Source organism: Gossypium hirsutum, chromosome A03, assembly GCF_007990345.1.
Source record: "Gossypium hirsutum isolate 1008001.06 chromosome A03, Gossypium_hirsutum_v2.1, whole genome shotgun sequence".
In the NCBI taxonomy this organism is placed as follows: domain Eukaryota; kingdom Viridiplantae; phylum Streptophyta; class Magnoliopsida; order Malvales; family Malvaceae; genus Gossypium; species Gossypium hirsutum.
Genome location: NC_053426.1, coordinates 3,389,543 through 3,403,312, shown reverse-complemented (window position 1 = coordinate 3,403,312; position 13,770 = coordinate 3,389,543). Strand labels below are relative to the sequence as shown.

General features: G+C 32.7%; 1 protein-coding gene across 1 annotated transcript; it reads right to left on the bottom strand.

Moving 5' to 3' along the window:
- Nucleotides 1–1,146: 1,146 nt before the first annotated feature.
- LOC107963757 (protein unc-13 homolog) lies at nucleotides 1,147–12,902 on the bottom strand. Its single transcript, XM_041105804.1, has 26 exons — nucleotides 12,413–12,902; nucleotides 12,203–12,267; nucleotides 11,562–11,829; nucleotides 11,303–11,369; nucleotides 10,993–11,143; nucleotides 10,267–10,434; nucleotides 9,697–9,795; nucleotides 9,356–9,565; nucleotides 9,130–9,231; nucleotides 8,745–8,975; nucleotides 8,518–8,595; nucleotides 7,915–7,986; nucleotides 7,655–7,834; nucleotides 7,400–7,558; nucleotides 6,598–6,690; nucleotides 5,948–6,019; nucleotides 5,524–5,641; nucleotides 4,942–5,114; nucleotides 4,072–4,156; nucleotides 3,499–3,636; nucleotides 3,263–3,369; nucleotides 2,996–3,073; nucleotides 2,820–2,915; nucleotides 2,557–2,652; nucleotides 2,292–2,475; nucleotides 1,147–1,918 (listed from the first exon to the last, which is right to left on the bottom strand). The coding sequence occupies exons 1-26, from the start codon at nucleotides 12,612–12,614 to the stop codon at nucleotides 1,749–1,751; spliced, it is 3,462 nt and encodes a 1,153-aa protein (XP_040961738.1). The 5' UTR covers nucleotides 12,615–12,902; the 3' UTR covers nucleotides 1,147–1,748.
- Nucleotides 12,903–13,770: the final 868 nt, after the last annotated feature.

Here is a 13,770-nt window from a genome sequence, read left to right as displayed (position 1 = left end):
TAATCAACCTAAAAAATCACATTCAAAACCCAAAACCAAGCGTATAACATGTAACATTCATTTATGCGGTTTTGCAAAATTAGCAAATAAACTAAACGATATTAAAATTTTGGAGTACACAGATATAGGACAAAAGTGGTACCATATTCCACATTGAATGAGAGTTCAAGAACTATCTGTCAAATAAACCTTCCCTTCATATCATTTGAAAATTGTATATACATTTTGAACCTTATATTTCAATCTGTTAATTCCCATCAATTAAATTTGGCACGACTTGTTTTTAAAATTATAACATTACATCTTGGTTTTCTTTTTTTACTGTTAAACAAATACTATATTGTTTCTTCTTTTACTCTTTTACAAAATACACAAAATTTATTAAAAGAGTTTCATGACATAAATTTAAAAAATAAACAATATCAAATTATTTGACAAAATTTAAAAAAATTCACCTCAAAACACTAAACCCATAAAAGATGTGAATGACAGGTATCTTCTTCACTAGAACCAACAATATTAGCTGGGTTAGGGGTTGTTATCAAATGGTGGGACGGAAAATGGATAGCTGGGTTTGTGAATGGGGTTTTGGTTTTCTGACTTTTTACGACAAATAAGAAAAAGGGTTTTATTTGTTATGAATAAAAAAATTTAGTAAAACGGATAAGTTTCATTACGTGTACTTCATATCATTGAAATATATATAACACAAATGATAATGATAACGATAACGTGAGCTTGGAAAAAATTTATCCACTTCTAAATAATCATAATTATGCAAAGAAACATAAAAACTCTTGCAAATTTCTTTTTGCTCTCAACCTTTCATTTTTTTCGTAAATTATTATATAAAACTTTACTACAGAATTTCTTTATAAAAATTACATAAATAATAATTAAACTTCATTGTATCCTCAAAATTTATTTATTGATAACTCTTGCATTTGCAAATCAATATACACAATAAAGAGAAATAAAAACCTTTAAAAAGTGAGATAATTATACACTTTTAAACCTTTAATTTTTTATTATTTTATTCTTAACCCATATAACAACGGATAATACTAAGACGACATAATTATCCATTTTAATGAGTAGGGATAACGATAAATGAATTCAAGTCAACCTATAACATCATCAAATAGAGCAAAGGGAAGAAAATGAATTGATACTCATTTTCGGTAATAATAATTAAAAAAAAAAAGAGAATTTTTCCACATAATTAATGGAATATAATAAAAATTGATTAAAGTTGGCCTATTACATAATATAATAGAGAAAAGGGAAGAAAATGAATGAAAACCGATGTCCTTTTACTACTTCAAACCCAAAATATTAGGATCTCCCATTCCCTTCAACAATTGCAACTAGCTAAAACATATGAAATGACAAAAACAAGGGCCAAAAAATGAAAGTTTACAGTTTGATCACTACTAAAACAAAACTTGGATAGGTATTTAGTTATTGGGGTAGGCCTCGTTTCTCTCGGTATTCTTGGTTTGGAGGGTAGATTTACACGAATTTGTACCGACAGAACATTACATTCATAAATAAGTTGTATGCATGATGCCTAAGTCTCTAATTAGTGTTACCACCATTGGCCTTCTTTACTTTCATGCAACTATAAATAAATTGGATTTAGGGACCCAGCTCATTTTCTAAGCACAAGGAGACAGCTAAAATGCTCTATTGAGATTTGATGAAGATATAAATAAAGCCCTATATGCAAACATGATTTTGCAGCTACATTACCTTCCAACATTTCTGATTTCGTTTGTTGCTCCTTGAATTTTCTTCTTCATCGATTTAAAACTACTTTGTCGTTTCTTGTTCCAGCGAATTGAGGTGCTTCGCTTGAGAACCTCCGACATACGAGGCAATCTCGAGGTCGAATCCACTAAGGGAGTATCGTCATAATCTAGTCAAGAATTGATCAGCCAAAATTTCAGTAGATGAAAACTATTGATAACCAAGAATTAATCATCAATTCAGTATGCAAACAGTTTATTGTGGCTTCCAACTCTCATGATGTAAAGCATTTGAACATACCCTAAAGCATAACAATTAAGCTGCTAAATTTCTGAACATCAATTAAGCGAATCTTTAGAGCTCATGTGTAGAGCAAAGGAAATACTATTACTGAACATTAATTAACGAGAACAGCCTGTAACATTAATTAAATGATAACTTTGTTTCTTGAATAGCCTGTTCTTTCGATTCATTCATATTTCTGGTAAATTGCTTATATTTCCAATAACACTTTTGTAGCTACACTGCATAGAAAGTATCACCTGAAGACATGGGTAGCTGATATTGCACTTTTAAGAACTTTGATGCCTCCCTATCTTTCTTGTGGCATAATACTCGTATTAAAGTGTGAGCATCCCCCAAGTTTGTATGGCCTTGTTTGTCTGAATCTAATCCCATTGAAATGAGCTCACTTGCAGTCATTAGCATTTGAATAACAGTTTCGGTCTGCCAAAAAGCAATGATTAAACCAATGTACTACGAATTTTGCTATACACGAGAAACACTTAAAAGTATAAGCTGGCCAACCTGAAGAGAAAACATGTGAAGAATGCGTTCAGCAAATTTTGCTTCCTGCTCAACTAAAGACTCTGGAAGGCCTTCTCCATCGGCAATGAAAAATTCCTAGAATAAGACAATACACTTCTATTAGCTAGTAAATAATTCATAGAGATAATATCCTGAATACATGCATCAAGATTGTTGGCACTTTTTATAGAAAGTGTCTTGCTTATTGAACATGAATATACTATCGATCAAAGTGCATATGTATTTTTTCATGCAATACAAACCTTTATTGTCAAAAGGTCTTCTTCCATAAGGATGATATCCGAATCAGAGAAGGCACGGCAAGGACCTCCATCAAGTAATACCCAAACAAAACCTTCCTGAGACATGATGGAAACAAAAATTTAAGTTGTGTAACAAGGGCATTAACGGATCACAGGAGGACAAGCCACGAGCATACCAGTGAAGCCTTATAAATACTTAAAACTACAACATCTCTAACAGCATCATCTATCACGCCACATACATTGTCCAGAACCTGCATTCAAGCTAGCCAACATTAGCACAATATATCTTTAAAGGGGTAGCAAAAAATTAAAACTAATGTGACATAGAAAAGAAATGTTTAAAAATTCCTACAAATATTCATAGGTGCAACCATGCACACAACAAAAGAGAGAAATAGAAAGATTGGAGAAGGCAGAAGCCATCTACTTTAGTGTCTTACCGTGTCGAAATCGGGAAGAAAATTCTCCAAACGAGTGCTTTCAACATTGCCGCGATATAAATGAAACAGGAATGCATCTCTAAGATCCCAAAACACAACTCTTGTTCCTAGAAGTTATTTAAATAGAAAGAAGTTGGAATTTAATAATAATAGTAATAATATAATCAATCCTCAGTAGCGAAGATTAGAAAAAAAAAATGTTTTGCAGTCTTTAAAAGAAAATGAAAGCGGCTCACCAATCAGGTCACAAGTTTTTTGGCCAATATCTTTAGCAGTATCCCCGATAATGTTAAAGGTCGTACCAAAGAGTTCATCTACTGTTTCGTTATGTGTTAGTGAGTCACTCTCCAAAATCTCCACAGGCTCTTCTTCAGCTGGATGAAAGGAAGGAAACTATCAAGATCATGATAACCACAAAACTGTAGAAAGGAGGGAGGGATCTAATAAAATAAAATACGGAAGATCCTGAGAAATTAATATAACCATTATGAAAAAATGAATAAAAATGTCCTTCCAAAATCCAAATCTCAATTGTTAAGTTTCTTTTCACTTAAAAAGAAAGTTCATGTTGCATATGGCAACGCTCTTATGCTGTTTCATGTTGGTCTGTTCATCTCCTATAAATGATCATTCATATAAAACAACCAGAACTAGTGTGCAGTTATACTTCATCCAACTTTATGTGGTAGAGACATCTTGCCTTTTCCAGTTGTACAATTAGCTTTTACTTCCAGAAATACATACATTCACGCCATCATTGCATCACAGCCTATGATTCCTGTTATTAGTTACATGCATATATAACTTACCCTGTGTTTGGTTAAGCGATGGCCTTACAGCTGCCCAAGAGTTTCGAATGTCATCTTCAAGAACACCAACCTGTTTCTGAATATACTGCATGGAAACAAGAATATGCAACAAGCATAAGTTGACAGTATTCTGAGAATTTCGCATTGTAATACCCAAGATATAGATACATGACCCGTAACTAGAAATTATTATCACAAATAAAAGCCTAGTAATAGATCAAGAGAGTAAAAATAATTATCTCCAGTAAAACCACAGTGAAAATGCCATTTTGGAAATCTCGTAACTGCCAATATAGTTCTAAGCCAGCGTTTAAATCTTGCATACTGCAAATTTGAACCAATTCTACACCACATTTATTAAACCATGTACTCGATCCGGATAAAAAACAACTGGCTTACTTTTGGAGATTTACAAACAACTCAAAGTTTTTGACAAGAAAATAAAGTAGAAATATCAAGTAATCCAAAAAAAATTTGGAAAAGGACCACATCAATACCTGCTAGGTATAAGAACGAATACAACCAAATCAAAGCAAAATATAGAATTCTTCAAAGACAGGAAAGCAACTTTGGTACATTACGTAAAAAGTCTTAATGGATTTTGAGCAATGTTGAAATGACTGATCTTAGGCTGCATTCAGATTAGACTTTCCTGTTCTAAACTCAATGCAGATTTAGCTCAGACTAAATAGTTTTTTGATTGAAGACAAAATTATGTGTTAAATCTTATATGTTCTTAGAAAGCTGAAAATTGATTTGCATAATCCCAAAGGACAGTTCCTGCAACAAGAGTGAACATACCCTAAATTTGTTTATTTGGAACAAAATACATTATAAGGTAATCAATACTTTTAAAAATGATCAGACTACCTGAAGGGTGTTCAGCCGGATGCAGAGTTTGGGTATTGTCAATTCATTCAATCTATCAATCATGATGTCATCTAAGATTTTGTACTCATTCAACCTCTTCTTAATTAGTGGAATAGCTGTCTCAGTGTAACGAGTCAAAGGAGGGGCCGATGGGTAGAGATGATTCTTCTCAACTGCAATATTTAATGTACCATCAACACCTTGTAAATTATATTAGGTAATATGAGCAATTGACAAGAAGAAACTTCCATAATCTAATAATATTAACAATAATGAAGAAAAGCACTAAGACTATCAATTGCAAAGAGAAAAAAACTTGGAAAGGCATACAGAAGATCCGTGACATTAAAAACACAAGCAAATAAACAAAGAGTAATTTGGATCCAGGCTACATAGCTACCACTAGATGTTTAACTACAACAAAAGAATTAGCTACACCCTAGCAGTACCAAGGATTTCAAAGAAAAGGTGTAGGCATAGAAAGGTTGCTTTCAGCTAATAACAATGAGGTAATAACCATCATGAAAATAATTACAAGATAATGCCAAAACTTTCCCAAGCAAAATTCAACGATAGTACTACCTAACTGATTGAGAACTCTCTGCAGATATGCATCCAAACTGTGGAAAACTATAGATAGAAGGGCTTGCAGATGAGTAATGTCCAGAGGGAGATTCATTCCAAAGAGTTGATCCACTGTCTGCAAGTTAACACAGTTAAGTTAAACAAGAAACCATAAACCACAAATACAACTAAGCAAATAAGATTCAATTATTACAATTTAAATATAAAATAATAGAATTCAAATACGTGAAAAAGTTATTACTATCTTTCCTGGTTGAAGGTGCATTTACAGCTTTTATTTAGCACTCATGAAACTTAGTAAGGGTGAGATTCCTTAGGCAAGGATATCTATAGCATCAAAGAGCAATATATGGAGATGGAAATTCCCACATATAAAAAACACATAAGAGAATTACAGGCCTTAAATCCAGAGATGGCATACCTCCTCCAATATCCTAAAAACTTCAACTATTGATGCTGCCTGCCTTTGATGAAATGACAACGGCTCCCAATCCTGCACATTACAAAAAGTAAGATGTGGTTTAACCATTGTTCCAGAGTTCCAGCAATTTTAATTTGAAACAACTCATGATAACTGTCTGTTAATAAGACAAACACAGGATACTTATATTTCATACGTTCAAAAATGTTATCATATATCAGCATCAAATCCAATTAAGGATAAAAACAACCTACTTTGGCTCGAAAGGTAGGTCAAAATCATCATCTTCTGTCACTCATTGACAAAAGTAGCTCAAGAAAATAGAACCAAAGGGATTTGTGACCACAAAAATATTTTTAGAGGGAGAAAGAAAAGAACGGAGGCAAGAAGAAAGAAAATATGTGTGTCTGTGCAATGAACACAAAAAAAGAGGAAAATTAAACAACATCAAAGACACAACAAATAAGAGCTAGAGACAAAGAAAAAAATAAGTCAACAAGTTCAGTTGTCAATATGAGTCAAATGTTTCATTTTCTCACTTTTGTCTCAAAAAATTCATAACCATGTACAGGTACAAATCTATACAGTCTCGGTATGAATTGATACCATCCTACTATACAGAATTAACAATATCCTACTATGGAACTAACCTCAAGTTCCAATGCTCTTCTTGCCCATTCCAATATGTGAGTATGCTGACCAATCACCCAATCAATAATTAATGGCCCTGAGACTTTTTCAATCTGCACACAAGTAAATCAAAATTAATACTCCACTTAGTCATCACGTTATTATCTAAACCCATACATCAAAAGCACTTTCTTTTGGAAATGTTTAGCTCCTAAATATTTCTATGTGGAACATTTTCCAACCTGCACGATACCATTACCCACTCCACTACTTGCATCAACCTAAATAATATCGGATGCACAAAGAAAATTATGTTTAAGATCATCATTAATCCTAAATCAAAGTTTTTCTTTTATAACCAGAAGTCCCCAAGACAGCAAGTGAACCAATAAGCAAAATCATGTCCAGCTGTTGTCAGTAAAGAGCACCTCTCTGTATTTCAGTTAAGATATTATTCTTAAAAAAGGACCAAATAAGGATTGAATGACATGATATCGGTCACATTTAAATTAAGATCCAGGGGCCTTTAAAAAAATGATAGAATGTTAAAATATCAGACTAATGAGTTCAGAAAGTATTTAATCCTTAGAGAAAAACAATTGCTTCTCCATTGAAAAGAAAACACTAGCAAGTAATATGTGAACGATGAACAAAGAATAACACCAGAAAAATATAAAAAAGGTAATATTGCAGGAAGCAAACAACAAGGAGAAATACAATAACAGATACAAGATAGAATGATAATGCAGAGACATAAATTTACAAACATGATTCAAAACACTTTGATAAGTAATACAGAATCATAAAATGCAAACAAATAACCTGATAATGGTCCAAATATGGTCTAGGAGAGTGCTGCACTTTCTGTTCCTCAAGAGAAGAAGTATAAAGTTGGCCAAGTTCGTTGTCCAGGGCATAGGCAGCAGGAAGCACTGATCTAGCATCTTCAGATAAAGATGAGACTCCCTTTAGGAATGGAATCTACACATTGACAAGAATAGTCTCCCAGTAAAGATACAGCATACTACCAAATATAAGTTCAACTAAAAGAGACTGTTTCATTTAAAAGAAACAAACCAGTCTTTCCCCAAAAAATTGGTGTAGTTTCTGCACTGAAATCATCATAGATTCAGGAGACCACTGACGCAATACTGGGAAAAATATTTTTAACTCCCTGTCAGCAATTAGTCTTAGTTGGTTTGCAAGTAGAGCCAATGGATGTGTCCGTTCTTTAGATTCAAGAACAGTAATTGCCACCTAAAAATATAAACAGCTTTAATTGACTATCCATGAAGAAATCTATACATGTATATATCTATAGTTATAAAAATACTCACCCTCCCAATCGCAGCTTCAACAGACCTCTCTACATAACGTTTAATTTTCTCACGAGAAGCATTGACAATTACCTGCATGGAGGAAAAATTGTCATTAGATATACATAAGCTTCATCCTCAAATGGTAAGAAAGAGGCACTTGTTAAACCACTTCTTACTTTTTGGTGTATCATTATGGCTGAGCTCTTTTCAGTTGGACAATTTGGTGTTCGATCTGGGCTTTTTTATGTCCAACTAAAAAGAACTCAGCCAAGAGGAAAACACGGTTCATGCTATGAGTAAATTGCTTACTCACGACAGAATTGGGTAGCCATCTGATATTACCTTAGTAATAAGAGAAAACTTTGTATATGTTCAACTTATTGCATAATAAACCAAGTGAAGCTGTAGTCAAACACAATAATATTGTCTGACAAAGCTCAAGCCAAAAGTAACATGCTATATTGAACTTGAGATTTGCCCAATTTTTGAATATTTACATCAATACAAGCTTCATCTTTTTACAAGTTCCAGATTTTAAAAACTTATCAGGTCATATAAATAACATGTTTCATTGAACAACCAAACATGTATGTAACTGAGCACCATCATGGTCAACCCTACCTTATCAGCACAATCAGCAGAACTGAGCATTCCTATAGTCGATGCCAAAGCCACCACTTTTTTGAAGTGAACAGGTTTCTGTGAAAAAAAGTTCGTAATTAACAGGTATAGAGTTCCATATTCACCCATAATCAGACAATAAAAACTAAAATAGAATAAAATTATTGAACAAAAGGGTGTGCTTGGAAATAGAACCAAGAAAAAATTTAGCCAAACTAGCAACAAACCTCACTAAAATGTAGATGATAATCTTGTAGTTTACTGTCACACCAAGTGCCTATGGACAGGAAAATGGACTGCACCAGATTTAGCTTTTTTTGACTGCCATTTCTTTCTTTTAAACATGTTATACTATTCATATATTGCCCTTCATTACAGTCATCTTCTTTAGCAGATACAACTCTCTGCAACTGAAGAACAGCATGCTCCAACAGAGTGCCTTCAGCAGTGTCAACAAACTTCAATAGAGAAAATATCAATGGTTAAAAAGTTCATAATAAACAAAAACTTTAATGACTTGAACACATAAATGAGTCGTAAATCAAAGATGATATATCATTGCTAAAGGATAAAGTTATGCAACAACAAACATTACAAAAACATAAGACATACCTGTTGAACAAGAGCCCACCCATATAGAGCATCATGCAATTTATCAGTGATGCCTAAGGTGGACCAAGTCAGTTTTATAAGTGACAGTATTGCATCTGCTTCCTAGCAAAATTTTGAAATAACAAACTCATCAACATAAAAAGTAAATATTCTAGAAGTAATCACAAAAACTGTGCAAACAAAAAATCAAGCCAACAACAATATGACCAAGGATCTGCGTTGGCACCTCTATGAGTTGGCCTTCATCAAGAATGTCAAAAACGCCATTCAATAATTTCTCATAAAGTCTAATGTTCAAATGATAAGCAGCTTGCCAGTAATAGGTTTCATTTTGCAGACCAAACTTCCCCTGCTGGAAGAACGCTTTTGATGCCACCTGTCTAATAGATGATATAATCTCAACTCGTTGAGCAGGAGACATTGCAACATCCCATTCCTAGAGCATCCAATGAACCAAGAATGTCAATTTAAATAATGATAATTAAGTGACAATTACAATTGAATTTGAAGCCATCTCGGTGCCACAAGTAATTCTCCATGAATATTTAAAATCAACACAAAGCATACCTTTGTATCTCTAATCTTTGCAAGACAAGATTTAATGATTACACGTTCTGTTTCCGGAAGTTCAGCTGAGAAATATAGAAGTTCTTCTAGTATATTCACCTACAGAAATAATAATAATAATAATAATAAAACAGCACAGTGAGTTCTATGCTTGGAGAAGTTACCATTTTACATTTTTTTTTTGTAAATTTAATAACCACAATATTTAGGTTCAATATAAACAAACACATGCATACCTGTGCAGATTTTACAACAAAGTTCTGGTAGATAATTCAAAAATATATTGTAATAGAGCTAATGCTTCATTAGGGAAGTTCTTTAAGCTTAATCACCGTCTATAGAAATATATTTTGATATAACCAAAGTTGGTCGAGGAACCATGATTTTGATGAAGTGATCCAAACAACATTCCTATATGCCAGCAAAGCTACTGCGGCCTTAATAAGTTTAGCTTTACAAATACATTATATAAGTTGCATTTATTGAAGTTCTGAACTCCAACTAAAAGATATTTAGTTCACTATATAAAAAAATAAGGCTAATAAAACAATACAAAAAAGTTGATAATACCTGTCTACTCTTCCATTGTATATAAGATTTTTCATTAGGAAAATCAGATCTGAAAATGCCAATGAGGAGCTCTAATGAGATTTGAGGCAGATCAATTTGCCCACATGTTCTTCTTGCAGTAAGTTGTACCATATTTCGCCGAATACATGCATCCATTGCTTCTGAAATCTAGTAAAGGGGAGTATTTACTACTAAAATTTAACCAAACAATACCAAAAAAAAAAAACCAAAAACAAAAACAAAAGGATAAAACGATAGCAAACATAGTGCACACGAGGTTGACTGACTGCAAGTTGGGACGAATAGTATGGTTGATTAACAAATTGTCGAATAACCAATCTGAATATCTTCATCAGATTTTTTTTCTTATTCAGTACTTATGATACTTATATTTTTATTTATTGGATCACAACTCGTTAAATGGACGAGAATTAAATTTTAATACTTAGAAATTTCAAATAACTTTACCATCATAAAACACTAACTACTAGTAGCATGATAAACTAATGACTATAAAAAGACAAGTATCAAGTCGTTTCACACCCATAGTCAACACAATATACACTTGATACGTGGATTCAAGAAGTTTCTACAAGACCTGGTTTCATGTAACATGGATAGTAACAAGAACTTCAAAAGTATAATTGTATTTTCTCAAACAGCTATACCTATATCTACAAGATACAACTGAAGTTATACCAGAAAAGAAGAAGATTTATAGCTTGCCTGCATTTGTGCACGAATAGTATCAACAAGTTCTGAATGTCTTTCTGACAGCTGAGGTCGTGAATGTGGTTTTTCCCTTTTACTCTTTAATCTAGACAGAAATTTTGAATTCTTTTCTTTCTTCCTATCCTCAACTGGAAACATTTCAACCCTGATAACAAAAATAAATGAGCTAGAGATGACAACCAGACATCAAGTTGAGACAAAGATATTAGGACACAATCATCGGATTTACTTGAAATCACATCAGATCAAATGTACTAGAAACCACTGATACTCATATACACAGGCGGGGAAAGAGAGAGAGTACCCAGAAAAATACATAGATGCAAGCAATAACTCGTAGGCTGATTCCCGCAAGTCATCATCAGACAATCCTTCAAAAATCCTGAAGTTATGTATCAGTTTATTCAAACAAGAAATGCTAAGACAAGTTATAAATATTAGCATCCTTAAGGCATTGTTTGTACCAGTAAATATATGGCAGTAAATAAAAATTAGACAAACATTTCATAAATGTTTTATAAACTTCTGAATTAAATTTTAATATAAGTTTATCCAACCAATACCTGTTTTGAGGGTAGGTAACCCAAGAGAAGGTATTCCAGAATCCCTGAAAGAAGCCCTAGCTGCAGCTGCTTCTGCTTTCTGTTTCAAACCATAGTCATCTCCATGAGTTTCAACACTCTTCATGTCGAAAGAATCCAGCTTACTGGATGAAGATGAAGCATGGTTATTACTGCTAACACTAGTTGAAGGAGGCACCCGCCGAGGAGGAGATCCAGCTATATCTGGATCAGAAGTAAGAAAATACGAATCTCCTAATTTAGAATGAATCTGCAATTTAAGAAACAAAGAAATTAAAAACATATATTAGTAATAGTAAAAACATAGTTCAAGACTTCAAGTCAATAGTGCATCTTTTATTCGCTGCAAGTAATTCCAGCATTAAAGACCAAACTAATTCTCCAAACTCTAATGGCACAAGTTGCACATTTCTAGTTTAGCTTAAAAACTACTCATTCCTAATAACAGTTCTAAATTCTAATTGTTGAAAACCTAATCTCAAATTATTCCACAAGCACGTGAAAGTATTGCAATAACAGAGGAGAAAAAAATAAATAAGTACCATTTACAAATTCGCTAGAGCACAAAGCAAACAGTAAAAGACTTAATATGTACTACAACTAAAATGAGATAAGGTGATTACCATTATTGGATGAGCAGATTCTGCATGGTACTTCTTAGAAGCTTCAGAAACATCAACGATTCCACCTGAAAATAAGTACATGAAAAGAAACAACTAAACACGGATGATTCTAGAAACTACTAATCACTATTTCCAGCTGATTTCCTTCTTTTTCTTTTCCTTCTCGTCCGATTTCTCGGAAATGAAAGTAAAACGAAAGGAAACATATACCAGATTTAATACAGTGGAGGATGTGATCGGCACTGAGTTTGTCGAAGTCGGCCTTGGAGAGAGAAGTGGAGCCGGACGGTGTCCGTACTTCCTTTATCAAACCGGAAGATAACAAAAACTCCAAGAGCTTCCGGCGATCGCGACGGTAACGTTGTAGCAGAGAATCCTGCTCCATTTTTATCCGTCGTCCGGTTATACACATAAAAATTAGGCCAAATTACAAATACAAGTCCATGTTTAATTGCTTATTGACCTAAAAATTTTGAATTTTCAGACGCTTAAAAGAAATCCTTTTCCTTTTACTGTATTGATTGGGAAGAAAATGGGTTTCATAATTTCATTACACTACACACACCAAAAAGAAAAAAGTGTCCATATCGGGGAGCGCGAAAAGCCGAGTCCAAAAGGACAATTTTGATGGCGGAGATTGTTTCTTTACCAGCCTCTTGTCCCCTGTATCATGCTTTTTTGCATTTTCCACCCTTTATGTTCTCCTTATTTATATTTTTCAACCCGACTTATTTATATTATCGCGCGCCGGAGATTTTCGGATGTTGTATTTATTTTATGTGTAATTACACCCACAGTTATAAACTATTAATAAGTTTACATTTTAATTATTTAAATTTAAAAAAATATAAAATGGTTTAAAAATCGTTCAAAAGTATGCTTTCGTTTGCATCAAGTGAAAATTGTCTTTCTTCTCTTTTACAGTTCCTTTTTTTCATAGAACAGCTTTAAACTTCTCGAATTTTTAAACTAAAATCGAAACAAATTTCTTTTATGATCTTCGACACTGATTATTAGATCAACTTGAATTTAAAGTATGTTCTTTTACTTGTCGATGAGTATTGATCCACTATACTAAACTTTGGTTCATTAATTGGAGCTTACTAATCGAACTATTAAAAAAATTACATAAAAACTTTTGCATAATTCAATGACCATTTTATAACTTTTTAATGTTGAATAACCAAAACGTAAATTTATTAATAAATTAATAACTTTAAGAGTAAATTACTCTTATTTTATTTAAATGGCTATTTGTGTTTGACCATCTCAAACTATAATTTAAATTTTAAAATGTTTCCAATAACATTTTATCAATTTAGGTGTTAAAATCATGTTAAATCTGACCTACAGTATTTTGAAATCATCTAGATAAATTTTAAAGAATGGTGTCCTTTTCAAATAGTTGATGTGGTATTTACATTACATGTTTTAAATACTATTTTTAGCATTACATTTTAGCTTAGTTTATATTTAATGACAATACCTTAAAAATTCAATTAAAATAAAATGTTTTAAAGATTGTTTTAAAATCTGGACAACATTTTTTTAATAATTTTATTATAAAT